This window comes from Felis catus, chromosome B2 (genome assembly GCF_018350175.1).
Source record: "Felis catus isolate Fca126 chromosome B2, F.catus_Fca126_mat1.0, whole genome shotgun sequence".
Classification (NCBI taxonomy): Eukaryota; Metazoa; Chordata; class Mammalia; order Carnivora; family Felidae; genus Felis; species Felis catus.
In genome coordinates, this window is record NC_058372.1 from 107026925 (window position 1) to 107040579 (window position 13655).

Consider the following 13655-nt stretch of genomic DNA (forward strand, 5'->3'; position numbering starts at 1 on the left):
AAAGAACATTTACAAAATAAAATTTTAGAGAAGCATGATAATTAACTATAAAATGTTGACATCCTTCACTTTAAGAGCAGGAAACAAAACAAGAAAACTTATTATCTCTAGGCATCTTATCCAGCAAAGTAGGACAAAAAAAAAAAAAAAAGATGTCCAGGCTGAAGGAAAGGGTAGGTACATACAGAGGGATGAGCCAGGCAAATTCTTGGTGAGTGGTTCTTTTTTTATTTTATTAACTTAAATACAAGATAGTTAACATATAGCAGAATAATGATTTCAGGAACAGAATTTAGTGATTCATCACTTACATGTAACACCCAGTGCTCATCCCAAAAAATGCCCTCCTTAATGCCCCTTGCCCATTTAGCCCTTCCCTCTTATCCAACACCCTTCCAGCAACCCTCAGTTTATTCCTATATTTAAGAGTCTCCTGGGATTTGTCTCCCTCTGTTTTTATTTTTGCTTCCCTTCCCTTATATTCATCTGTTTTGTATCTTAAATTCCACATATGAATGAAATCATATATTTGCCTTTGACTGACTTATTTTGCTTAGCATAATACACTCTAGTTCAAGCCACATTGTTGCAAATGGTAAGATTTCATTCTTTTTGATCATTGGAGAATATTCCATTGAATATATATACCATATCTTCTTTACCCATTCATCAGTCAATGGACATTTGGGCTCTTTCCATACTTTGGCTATTGTCAATAATGCTGCTATAAACATTAGGGTGCATGTGCCTTTCGAAACAGTATACCTGTATCCCTTGGATAAATACCTAGTAGTGCAATTGCTGGATTGTAGGGGAGTTCTATTTTTAATTTTTTGAAGAATCTCCATACTTTTTTCCAGAATGGCTATACCAGTTTGCATTCCCACCAGCAGTGCAAAAGATCCCTCTTTCTCTGAATCCTTGCCAACATCTGTTGTTGCCTGAGTTGTTCATTTTAACCATTCTGACAGGTGTGAGCTCATTGTGGTTTTGACTGGTATTTCCCTCATGATGAGTGATATGGAGCATTTTTTCATGTGTCTGTTAGCCATCTGGATGTCTTCTTCGGAAAAGTGTCTATTCATGTATTTTGCCCATTTCTTCACTGGATTATTTGTCTTTTGGGTGTTGAGTTTGGTAAGTTTTTTTTTTTTATAGATTTTGGATACTAACCCTGTATCTGATATGTCATTTGCAAATATCTTCTCCCATTACATTGGTTGCCTTTTAGTTTTCCTGATTGTTTTCTTCACTGTGCAGAAGCTTTTTATCTTAATGAGATTCCTATTGTTCATTTTTGCTTTTGTTTCCCTTGCCTCTGGAGACATGTCAGGTGGTAAACTGCTGGTAGAATTCTCCTGGAAAGTCATCTGGCCCTGGACTCTTGTTTGTTGGGAGACTTCTGAGTACTGATTCATTTTCTTTACTGGTTATGGGTCTGTTCAAGTTTTCTATTTCTTCCTGTTTGTTTTGATAGTTTATATGTTTCTAGGAAATTGTGCATTTCTTCCAGATTGCCCAATTTGTTGACATATAATTGCTCATAATATTCTCTTATTATTGTTTGTATTTCTGCAGTGTTGGTTGTGATATTTCCTCTTTCATTTACTTTATTTATTTGGGTCATTTCCTTGTTGATAATTTGGCTGAGCTTTATCAATTTTGTTACTCCTTCAGAGAATTAGCTCCTGGTTTCATTGATCTGTTTTACTGTTTTCTTGATTTCGGTATCATTGGTTTCTGCTCTACTCTTTATTATTTCCCTTCTTCTGCTGGTTTTGGGCTTTATTTGCTATTCTTTTTCCAGCTCTTTAGGTGAAAGTTTAGGTTGTGTATTTGAGACCTTTCTTCCTTCTTTAGGAAGGCCTGGATTGTTATATATTTCCCTCTTATGACAGCCTTTGCTGCATCCCAGAGGTTTTGGGCTGGTGTGTTTCCATTTTCATTGGCTTCCCTGTACTTTTCAATTTCCTCTTTAATTTCTTGGTTAACCCATTCATTCTTTAGTAGGATGTTCTTTAAGTATTCAAGACCTTTCAAAATTTTTCCTTGTCATTGATTTCAAGTTTCATAGTGTTGTCTGAAAATATGCAAGGCATGATCTTGATCTTTTTATACTTGTTGAGGCTTGATTTGTGTCCCAGTATGTGATCTATTTTGGAGAATGTTCCATGTGCACTCAAGAAGAATGTGTATATGCTGCTTTAGGATGAAATGGTTTGAATATATCTGTTAAGTCAATCCAGTCCAGTGTGTCATTCAAAGCCTTTGTTTCCTGTTGATTTTCTTTTTAAAAAAATTTTTTCAACGTTTATTTATTTTTGGGACAGAGAGAGACAGAGCATGAACGGGGGAGGGGCAGAGAGAGAGGGAGACACAGAATCGGAAACAGGCTCCAGGCTCCGAGCCATCAGCCCAGAGCCTGACGCGAGGCTCGAACTCACAGACCGCGAGATCGTGACCTGGCTGAAGTCGGACGCTCAACCGACTGTGCCACCCAGGCGCCCCTCCTGTTGATTTTCTACTTAGATGATCTGTCCATTATTGTAAGTGGGGTGTTAAGGTCCTCTATTATGGTACTATTATCAATGAGTTTCTTTATGTTTGTGTTAATCACACAATTATAATAAAACATATGTAAGTTTATATATAATGTAAATATATAAATGTGATTTATATATTTGGGTTCTTCCACATTGGGACATAAATATTTACAATTGTTAGATATTCTTGGTGGATAGACCCCTTAATTATGATATAATGCCCTTCTTCATTTATTGTTAGTTTTTATTTTAAAATATAGTTTAATATGAGCATGGCTATTCAAGCTTTCTTTTGATGACCACTGGCATGATGGATGGTTCTCCATCCCCTTACTTTTAATCTGCAGGTGTTTTTGGTCTAAAATGAGTCTCTTGTAAGCAGATATAGATTGGTTTTGTTTTCTTATTCATTCTGATACCCTATGTCTTTTGATTGGAGCAATCAGTCCATAGACATTTAGAGTGAGTAGTGAAAGATATGAATTTAGTGCCATTGTGGTGCCTGTAGACTTGATGTTTCTGGTAATGTTCTCTGGTCCTTTCTAGTCTTTGTTGCTTTTGGTCTTCATGGTTTTGTTACATCTTTTCTCCAAAGAGTCCCCCTTAAAATTTCCTGCAGGGCTAGTTTAGTAGTCATGAACTCCTTTAGTTTTTGTTTGTCTGAGAAACTATTTCTCCTTCTATTTCAAATGACAGCCTTGCTGGGTAAAGAATTCTTGGCTGCATATTTTCCCAGTTCAGCACGTTGAATATATCCTGACACTCCTTTCTGGCCTGCCAACTTTCTGTGGATAGGTCTACTGTAAACCCGATCTGCCTTCCCTTATAGGTTAAGGACTTCTTTCCCCTTGCTACTTTCATAATTTTTTTCCTTGTCTGTGTATTTTATTTATTATTTATTTATTTTTGAGAGACAGCGTGTGTGCAAGAAGGGAAGGGGCAGAGAGAGACAGAGACAGAATTTGAAGCAGGCTCTAGGCTCCGAGCCGCAGAGCCACAGAGCCCTACACGGGGCTTGAACTCACAAACTGTGAGATCATGACCTGAGCCAAAGTCAGACGCTTAACCAATGAGCCACCCAGGTGCCCCCTCCTTGTCTGTGTATTTTGTGAATTTGACTATGATATGCCTTGGTGATGTTTGTTTTTTGTTGAATCTAATGGGAGTTCTCTGTGCTTCTTGGATTTTGATGTCTGTGTCCTCCCTCAGAGTAGGAAAGTTTTCCACTACCATTTGCTCACATAAACCATCTGCCCTCTTTTTCTCTGTTCATCTTCTTGGCCTCCTGTGATTTCGGTGTTATTCCTTTTTAATAAGACACTGAGTTCTCTAAGTCTTTTATCATGTTTTTTCACCTTTGTTTTCCTCTTTTTTCTGCTTCGTTATTCTCCGTAATTGTGTCTTCTATATCGCTGATTTGTTGCTTTGTTTCATCCATCCTTGTTGCCATGGTATCCATTCAAGATTGCATCTCAATTATGGCATTTTTAATTTCATCCTGACTAGATTTTACTTCTTTCATCTCCAGAGAAGGGGATTCTATGCTTTTTTCGACCGCAGCTAGTATTCTTACTATAGTGATTCTAAATTCTAGTTCAGACATCTTGCTTAGATCTGTGTTGATTAAGCCCCTGCCTGTCATTTCTTCCTGTTTTTTCTTTTGGGGTGAATTCCTGCTGAGTTCTGTGGCTCAAGTTATGCATATCATTGTGTTAATCCTCATATCAATTTCCTAGGTGTGCAAAATGGTTTGGTGCTGATCTACCTGTGTTTCAGGGATGAGATGAGCTGAGGGTCTCCATGCTGCTCCACCATTTTCAATTCTTTCCTCTTGGGGCATATTCCAATATGGCACCAAAACATTACCAGGGTACTAAAGCATAATTGAGAAAATATCTAAAAGGAAAATCAATTACATGTTTATTATAGCTCTTCTCCGTGAGATTACAGTGTGTAGATTGCAGGAATGCTTAAACCATTTGCAACTGAGAGGAGACCCTGGGGGAGCTTAATGAGAAACACAGATGGTCACTAAACTGCCTTCTAATGAGAGCAGGACACCATAACTGCAAGGATCATATCCTGCCAAGAGAAATATGCAAATATGGAGCAGCAGTGAATTATCTTGGACAAGAGAAGAGAGGCTGACCTAATCTAATATAGCTAAAACACCTGCTTTTTGAAAGTTCATTTTATGCTACTTCACTTTCACAAAATACCTACAGTAGTACCTATTTTTGCTAACAGAAATAATCTGGAGAGATTTTCACTTTTACAAAAAAAAAGGCAAAAAATAAAATAGCATTCAGCATCTGTTTTGCAGTGAACCCTCACAGAAACAGCATGCACCCCAGGAAGTGAGAGGGCCCCACCTAGTTCCTTCCTTCGGAACCACACTCAGCATTTCAGTATCACACTACCATAGCTTTGAACTGTGTCTGTGAGCATCTGTGTAGTTGCTGGATATTTTTTGTGTGTATCTGTTAGCAAGATGGGTCCTAAGGTATCAGAAAAGCCTAAGAGAGGTTAATTTTGGGGTCTTGGAATGCTCAAACCATTTTCCGTATAAATTAAACATAACTGCTTATTCACCTTACACCATTTCAGCTTACAAAAGGTTTCTGAGGACACTCTACCTACAGACAAGCAGGGGAAACCTGCAACAGTCTTAATTCTATCATTCCCAAACACAGTGATTGGTGCCTTCTCTGAATAAATGTTTAAAGATAAGTAAAGAAGACTGGGTGCAAATGATTAGCATGCCCAGGGGCAATCCTGTGTTGGCATGGTTTCTGTGAGCAGCAGCTGAGTGATGAGAAAGCAGGACTTAGACAATCTTGGGAGAGATGACGCTATTGAGGCAGGAACAGCTGACAAGATGAGAAATGTCAAGACAAGAACTTGTCTTAGGAAGAGCACTCTGCAAGACAAGACTGTCCACACACATGAAGGATGAACTGGAATGGAAGGAAAAAAAAAGACAACAGGTGTGGCTATTCTAGGGTATAGGTGAACCTGGGCTACAGAGAGAAAGGAAAAGAACAAACAATATTAGAATTTTTAAATTGTCTTTACATTTATTTTATTCACAACAGAATTTGTGAATTCACATTCTTTTTATACTCTTAGCCTTCTCTAAGCTAAAGAATACTATTTTCTTATAGCATTTAAAAATTATTTTAGATGTCACTCTCCAGATGTTATAAAATCTCTCTTTTTAAAATGGAGATACAGTGTAGAGAATACTAAGTCTGTGTTTTACAAAAGGGTATATAAACCTTTTCAATTATTTTTCATATGGTGACATTATCCTTTTTTTTTTTTTTGCTTTTCCCCACAAAAGCACCTGGGTCTAATGTTTTGGGTAGTAAAATTTTACCTGGTAAGATATAACCAATGTATTATGAAAAATTCAGCATGAAGCAAAGTGATTATTTTTACTCTAGATATTTTACCATCTCTGGTACAACATTATCAAATAAGGATGTTATGGATAAGACATAACACAGGTGATAAGGCTAAAGAATTCTTGCCTCTTGATTGGCTGTATTCAGCTTGTCTTCCAGCTCTTCCTTCAAGTTTTCCAGCTCTCGTTGAAGTTGACTTTTATCCTCTTCCAGGTTTAGTTTCTCCTTTTTATACTGTTCCTCTAATTCCTTAGGAAGAGACATTTTAACCATTAACAAAATTGCAAACACTGTATACCTCAAAGACTCCAAGAAAAAGACTACTATTCTGTTTTATATTTTGATATTTTGCTCTTCAAATTAGCCTTATTGTTAATTAATAATATTGGAGTTATTAGTCAACCTAACTAATCCTAAGGGATTAGATTCTGTCATTCTGAATCACTTATGATGTGGTTAAATAATTATTTTTTTAAAATGATAAGAATATTTGGTCTAGATCAAGCTGAGTCAGTAACAGGAATGTATGCTATAAGTGATAATGTGGGGAGATAAATAAAAATTCTAACTATCTCTTGAATATAGAATTATTTTATATTTATATAAAAAGAGCCAAAATCCAGTAACATTTCTGGAACACGAGAACATAGTCAAGAGCTACCAAGTACAAAATTAAGGCATCTAAAGAAACAATGCCAGTAAAACTGATACTTACTGAAGAATACCTACTATCTGGCATGCTACTTGGGATGTGTACTTGGGATACACAGGTCTTAACACATGGGGCCTGCCCTTAATTAGTTCAAGGTAACAAGCAATTAAAGAATATGTGATTGGGGCGCCTGGGTGGCTCAGTCGGTTGGGTGACCGACTTTGGCTCAGGTCATGATCTTACAGTTTGTGGGTTCAAGCCCCACGTCGGGCTCTGTGCTGACACCTCGGAGCCTGGAGCCTTCTTCAGATTCTGTGTCTTCCCCTCTCTCTGCCCTCCCCTGCTCATGCTCTGTGTCTCTCTGTCTCTCCATAATAAATAAACGTTAAAAATATTAAAAAAAAAAAAAGAATATGTGATTAAAATTAAATATCCATAGGGACTACAGGAGTGCATGGATGGAGAACTGGTAAATTCTATCTTGGTGAGGAAACCTTCACAGATAATGTAATTCCTAAGTAGAGTTTGAAGGAGTGTACTAGTAAGGAACAGAGGTGAAGCAAGGGGGAAATATAACATGTTCAGCAGAAGAAACCCGTGCAAAAACCATGGAGTTACAAAAGAGCCTGGTATGTTACAAGCAGTTCAATATTTCTATAGTGGAAGGTGAGAAGAGTAATAAATGCAGTTCCGTGGAGCTCCCAAAACAAACTCTGGGTTTGATGATTTGCTGGGATTACCCACAGGACTCAGAATATAGTTGTCCTCACAGTCATAATTTACTTTATAGCAAAAGGATACTAAGCACATTTAGCAAAGGAAAAAGGCATAGGGGGTGAAGCCTGTACGAAGCCAGGTACAAGCTTCCAAGAGTCCTCTTCACACAGGACTCTCTAGCAAGTTGTGACAATAATGTGAAATGTTGTCTTCTAGTAAAGTTCATGAGAGACTCATTGCCTAGGTTTTTTATTCGGGGCTAATCACATAGGTACCACTTGATTACCATGTGCCAAACACCCAGACTTCATGAAGGAAAGCGGATGTTCAGCAGAAACCATATTGTTTGCATAAACACCTTAGGCACATGAGCTGTTGTTATCAGGGAATGGTGGAAACCCTCCCGAAATTCAAGTTCCCAGGTACTAGCAAGGGCCAACCTTGCACCATGTGTCTTTCTAAGGATAGCAGCTTCAGGCCTGCAATAGTAACTCTTTTCTGCATGGATTCTCTATATATTCACTTTCAAATGGGGTGGGTAAACTCAAGTTTTGAAAAAATATATAATCCTTTTTGATAACTAAGTAATAAGGAATGAAGAAGTCACCTTTAGGTAAATGTTCTTTAAAAGAACATGTGACATGAGGCACCTGAGTGGCTTACTCATTAAACAGCCAACTTCAGCTCAGATCATGACCTCGCAGCTCGTGAGTTCAAGTCCCGCATCAGGCTCACAGATGACTGTGCTGACAGCTCAGATGGAGCCTGGAGCCTGCTTCAGATTCTGTGTCTTCCTCTCTCTCTGCCCCTCCCCTGCTCACACTCTGTCTCTCTCTGTCTCTCAAAAATAAATAAACATTAAAAAAATAATAAAAGATCATGTGACATTGGAGAAAGACTATTCTAAAAGGAGGCTGGTCTGAGCTGAGGCTCAGACATGAGCTAGCTGGGCAAGAGAGGAATGAAACAGCAAGTGATAAGTTATTTTGAGAAAAGGGAAGGGGATAGATAAAGCTATCATGAGTTTTGACTATGTTCACACACAGGAAATGCATGTCATGTGTTTTATAGCAACCACATTTTAAAGAAAGATTGCAAGAAATGTAAGTAGCTTAAAGCAGATTTTTAGGTGGCTCAGAAATTGAAATTCAGTGGGCAAGGGTATAATTAAGAGAGAAGTAATGAGGCAAAAATGATATTGATTAAAGATGCCTAGATTCTAGCACTTAGAACTTAATATAGAGGAGTAAAGAGAGGCAAAAAGCAGAACACCTGCAGGTTAAATATCACAATAAGGGAGAAGGCTAAGGTGAATAAGGGATGTAGAGATGAAAAAACAAAACAAAAAATAGCTATGGAAGAGCTTACTGAAGCAGCAGTTACCACTGAATACTTCACTACAAATCCCTGAACAACTGACACAGACATACAGAGTCAGTAAGCGTGTACATGCACCACGTAAAGCTGTACAAATTCGTTCTGGAATAGTGAGCTGGCACAGAGAAAATAACAACCACAATTTTGAGAAATAACATGTCATTAAGATTTGTCTCCAGCTACATAAACATATAGTAGCAGGTTTAGACAGAAATAACATTTTAACAGGAAGTTTTATTTGAGTTTTTAATTAAGTTCAAGTGTTGAATATTTTTTCCAACTAGTTGTGTCACAAAAGGAAGAGACATAGAGGCGAATCTCTCAATTCATATCCTGCTTCTTCTATATACTAGGTTGGTGGCACTGAATACATCATTTAGGTTTATTAAAACTATTTCACCACCTGTATAATAAAAATGACATTAATCTTCAAGCCTTAAGTAATGAGGAGTATACAAGAAAGCTCTTAATAAACTCTAAAAAGCTATTATGTAAAACATACAACAATCATCATTAATACATGCTTTTATGTGGTGGTTAAACGCCTTAGAGTTTGACATCTGAAACCTGAGTTCAAGACCTGGCTGATATTTACTAGCTGCATGTGATTGAACAAGTGTTTCACCTCTCTTTCCTCTATCTCCTCTTCAGTAAAGCGGGTGCAAAAATTAAACCTATGAGTGTGGCGGAAATTAAGTAAAAAAACAGATGGAAAACACTATTGCAGCGCCTGACACACTGTAAGAAATACTAAAAACTAACATTTATTTATCACTATATGCTAGGACATGTCTGAGTTCTTAACATTTTATTTCACTTAACCTTCACAGGAACATTATAAGATGGATCTCCTCTTCATCTGTCACATGAGGACAGGCATGGTTTTTGAGGCCCAAATTTAGGCAGCCAGTAAACAAAGAGTTCAGTGTAAATCCCAGATCTGTCAGACACCTTGTTTCTTCTACTATGCGAAAGGAAACATCTACAGGAGAATAAGTGCTTCAGCTAGTTGAGACTTCCCGAGGAGCACACTTAAGACAGTGTCTCATGAAGAAACAGCTCAAGATCAAGGGAGTATTACCATGGCTCATACAAAGTAGGAATGCCTCCTATCAATTTACACACAGGAGATAACAAGAATTTTTAAGTATATTACTCTCTGAATCATGATTTACAGATTATGAGAGAGCAGCCATCAGAATGAAGTAACTCATTACTCTACAATATGGGTCATACTGGATCATTACAGAAACCCTTCCAGTTCACGATGCAATGCTACGTTGAATTTATACTCACCGCTTGTAGTTTTTTCTTATCCTTAACTGCATTACTGTGGACAGCTTCAATTGCCATGTGGTGCTTCCAAGCTAATTCTTCCAAAGTCTTAGAATGAGCCTCATTTAATTGAGCAACCTCCCCTTCCAATCTATTTTGCAGGTTTTTTAGCTCCATCTCATAATATTCTTGCTGAGTTTTCTTTGCTTCATTTACTTTCTAAAATTAAAGCAAATAAAGATCAATAATTACACCTGCTTTTTTCATTACTGCTATTAGTATTCTGAATACTCAATAAATACATACATTTGAATGAACTGAGTACTATGGAATTTAGACTTTGGACATGAGATTACATCATTGGTGTTCTCAGAAAATGACAGGGTAGCACTGACAAAATTAATAATTTTAACACAAGTAATAAAACAGGCTAGGTCAGAACCAAGTGTGAGTTAGCACATCTGTGAGCTTAAGACAGAAAGCCTTCCTGTATGTTAAAGCTGTACACAAAATGGCTTACCAATTTACCACTCAGATTATATTCAATACAATTTCACTGAGTGCCAATTATATGCCTTTTAAGCAGTCACAGTCTGGAAAAAGGCAAAAGACAATGGAAATATAATTTTATACATTCTATGAAAGGAGTGTACATCACACATTGTAAGAGTATACAGGAAAGGAGACTAACCTGGATGGGGTGGGAAAGGGTATGTGTGTGCGTGTGTGTGCGTGTGTGTGTGTGAGAGAGAGAGAGAGACATACATACATGCATACATACATACATACATACATACATACATCAGGGAAGGCTTTCCAGAAGAGAAAACATCTGAGCTGCTGATGACATGTTCTCATTTAATTCTCACAAGTCCATCACGAAATGAAAGAGGAGAAAATTTCAAACCTAGATCTGGTGTCAAAAACCTGCATTCAAAACCATTTCCAGCATTTTGAAAAATGAGCAGTAGCCAGCTGGGTAATGAAGTTCAGATAAGATAGGAAGACCATGTAGCTGAGCGGTGTGGATAGAACAGCAGATATGAGGCTGGCAGTGGTAAGGAATGGGGCTCAGCAGGGAGCATGAATCAAATGATGAAAAAGGGTCTTTTATGCTAAGGACTCTGACTTTTATTCTGATAGGAATGAGAAATCACTGCAATTTATGTAACTGACATATTTTTAACAACAGTCATGTTGACAGTAGGCTAGTGAGCTGAGGCAGGGAGAGCACTTAGGAAGCTGTAACTGAAATCCAGGCAACAATGATCTAAACCTAAACCTAGAATCCGCGAAAGGGTATGAAGGGATATGATGGAATAAAAATACATTAAGGGAGCAGAAAGCCAAGAGGACTCCCTAACAGATAAGAGGGTTAAGGAAACAGTAATCAATAACAACTGATTTACCAAGCTACACACACAGTAGTGCTATTGGTTGAAAAAAGGAGTGGGGAAAAAAAAAGTACTTCTGAGGGGAGAAAGTTCTAGGTATGCTGATTTGACACGTTTGTGAGAAACCAACATATCTTGTGGGAGTTAGACACACAGGGCACAAATTTAGGGAAAAGATGGGGCCTAGGCCAACAGATTTGGGAGGGATCACTTAACAAGTGACAGCTGATGTTACCAGAATGAAAAGCATATAGAATGAGGTGAAAATGCTGGGGAATGTAAATGGTAAGGGAACAGACAGAAGGAAAGCTCACAAACAAGACTGCAAGGCCGGGCAGGCAGGAGAAAAATGTGGGAGAATGTGAAATACCAAAAGGGAGATGTTGTAAATCAGAGAGAAATAAGTAACACTGTTGGATGAGATTCATCAAGTCCAGCAACCAGGATGTCCCCGGAGGCTGGGGCAAACACACATTCTGTGGAGTCGTCGTAAGAGAAACCACATGGCACTCAGGTAAGGCATGAATGGGAGGTGAGCAAAGGGCAAGGAGATCAGACTTATTTTTAATATGCCTGGTTGTTGAGGGAAAGAAAGATTCCAAAACTCCCACTTGATATCTGAACAACTGCAATAAATATTCAGCAATTACTCTACAAATGATGGGTCTTATTTGTTTAATCTAGAAATTCAATATGTTGGTATATGAATTTTTAGAGCTCAATGATTGCCAAAAGTTTTACCGAAATTTCCTAGGTTTATAGGCAAAAATACATTTCATCAGTACAAAAACATATGATCAACCACAATGTACATTCCACTGAAATAAGAGTTTCACAGTTTCTGGTTGAAATACGTTGAAATGTCTTAAGTTTTTACATTATAAATTGTTAATAATATTCTGAATACATGGGAATGCCAGCTGGTGCAGCCACTCTGGAAAACAGTATGGAGGTTCCTCAAAAAACTAAAAATAGAACTACCCTACAACCCAGCAATTGCACTACTAGGCATTTATCCAAGGGATACAGGTGTGCTGTTTCGAAGGGACACACGCACCCCCATGTTTATAGCAGCACTATCAACAATAGCCAAAGTATGGAAAGAGCCCAAATGTCCATCGATGGATGAATGGAAAAAGAAAATATGGTATATACAGATACAATGGAGTATTACTCGGCAATCAAAAAGAATGAAATCTTGCCATCTGCAGTGACGTCGATGGAACTGGAGGGTATTATGCAAAGTGAAATTAGTCAGAGAAAGACAAAAATCATATGACTTCACTCATATGAGGACTTTAAGAGACAAAACAGATGAACATAAGGGAAGGGAAACAAAAATAACATAAAAACAGGGAGGGGGACAAAACAGAAGAGACTCATAAATACAGAGAACAAACTGAGGGTTACTAGAGGGGATGTGGGAGGGGGGATGGGCTAAATGGGTAAGGGGCACTAAGGAATCTACTCTTGAAATCATTGTTGCACTATATGCTAACTAATTTAGATGTAAATTTTAAAAAATAAAAACTAAAATTAAAAAAATCTGAAAAAAATATTCTGAACACATGTACAATAGATAGTCCAGCTTTATATCTTTTTCCTCAAAATAAAGACAAAAACTTACTAGAATCAAGAAATGGACTGTTATTGGAGCTCCTGGGTGGCTTAGTTGGTTAAGCATCTGACTCTTGATTTTGGCTCAGGTCATGATCTCACAGTTTTGTGAGTTCAAACCCCATGTTAGCTGCTTAGGATTTTCTCTCTCCCTCTCTCCACGCACCGCCCCCACTCTCTCTTTCTCAAAATACATAAACATTACATAAAAATTGACTGTTACTGTGAAGTAGAAGTAAACACTTTTTAAATCAAATCTGAGAAAACCGAACTTTTTTTCTTTTCCTTTCTTTGTTGTGGGACAGCGGGTGGGGGGCAAACTCTACTGCTTTTTACCTTCTCCAGTTCCAAAATCTGCTGCTTCTGCTCTTCATCCAGACTCTGAGTCTTGCTTTGCAAAAAAGCTCTTTCTTCTTCAAGCTGAGACAATCTCTCATTGGTCCTTGATTTTTCTGATTCTAGATCTTTAATCGTAACCTCCTGGGTCATCTGAGTCGCTTGAAGCATTCCAATATGACCTATACCCCAAAAAGAAAAACTCTGCAATTTAAAATTTGTTGCACTGTGGTGTAAAAGTTTATATTTAATGACACAATTGTACTTAATACCTGAGTGAAATAAATAGTCTGCATGTACAAACAGTACTTTGGTTTGTTCACCGTATAAAATGGAA

The 13655-nt window shown here is 37.7% G+C and overlaps 1 protein-coding gene across 11 annotated transcripts in view; it reads right to left on the bottom strand.

The window, feature by feature from the left end:
• The window catches only part of FAM184A (family with sequence similarity 184 member A), a 122405-nt gene that overhangs the window by 60161 nt on the left and 48589 nt on the right, over positions 1 to 13655 (bottom strand). For all 11 annotated transcript variants that reach the window (XM_019831144.3, XM_019831142.3, XM_003986510.6 and 8 more), the window contains exons 4-6: positions 13319 to 13500; positions 9993 to 10190; positions 6077 to 6199 (exon numbers count right to left, since the gene is read on the bottom strand). In XM_019831144.3, the coding sequence (XP_019686703.2) occupies positions 6077 to 6199; positions 9993 to 10190; positions 13319 to 13500 (503 nt within the window). The remainder of the gene's footprint in view (positions 1 to 6076; positions 6200 to 9992; positions 10191 to 13318; positions 13501 to 13655) is intronic.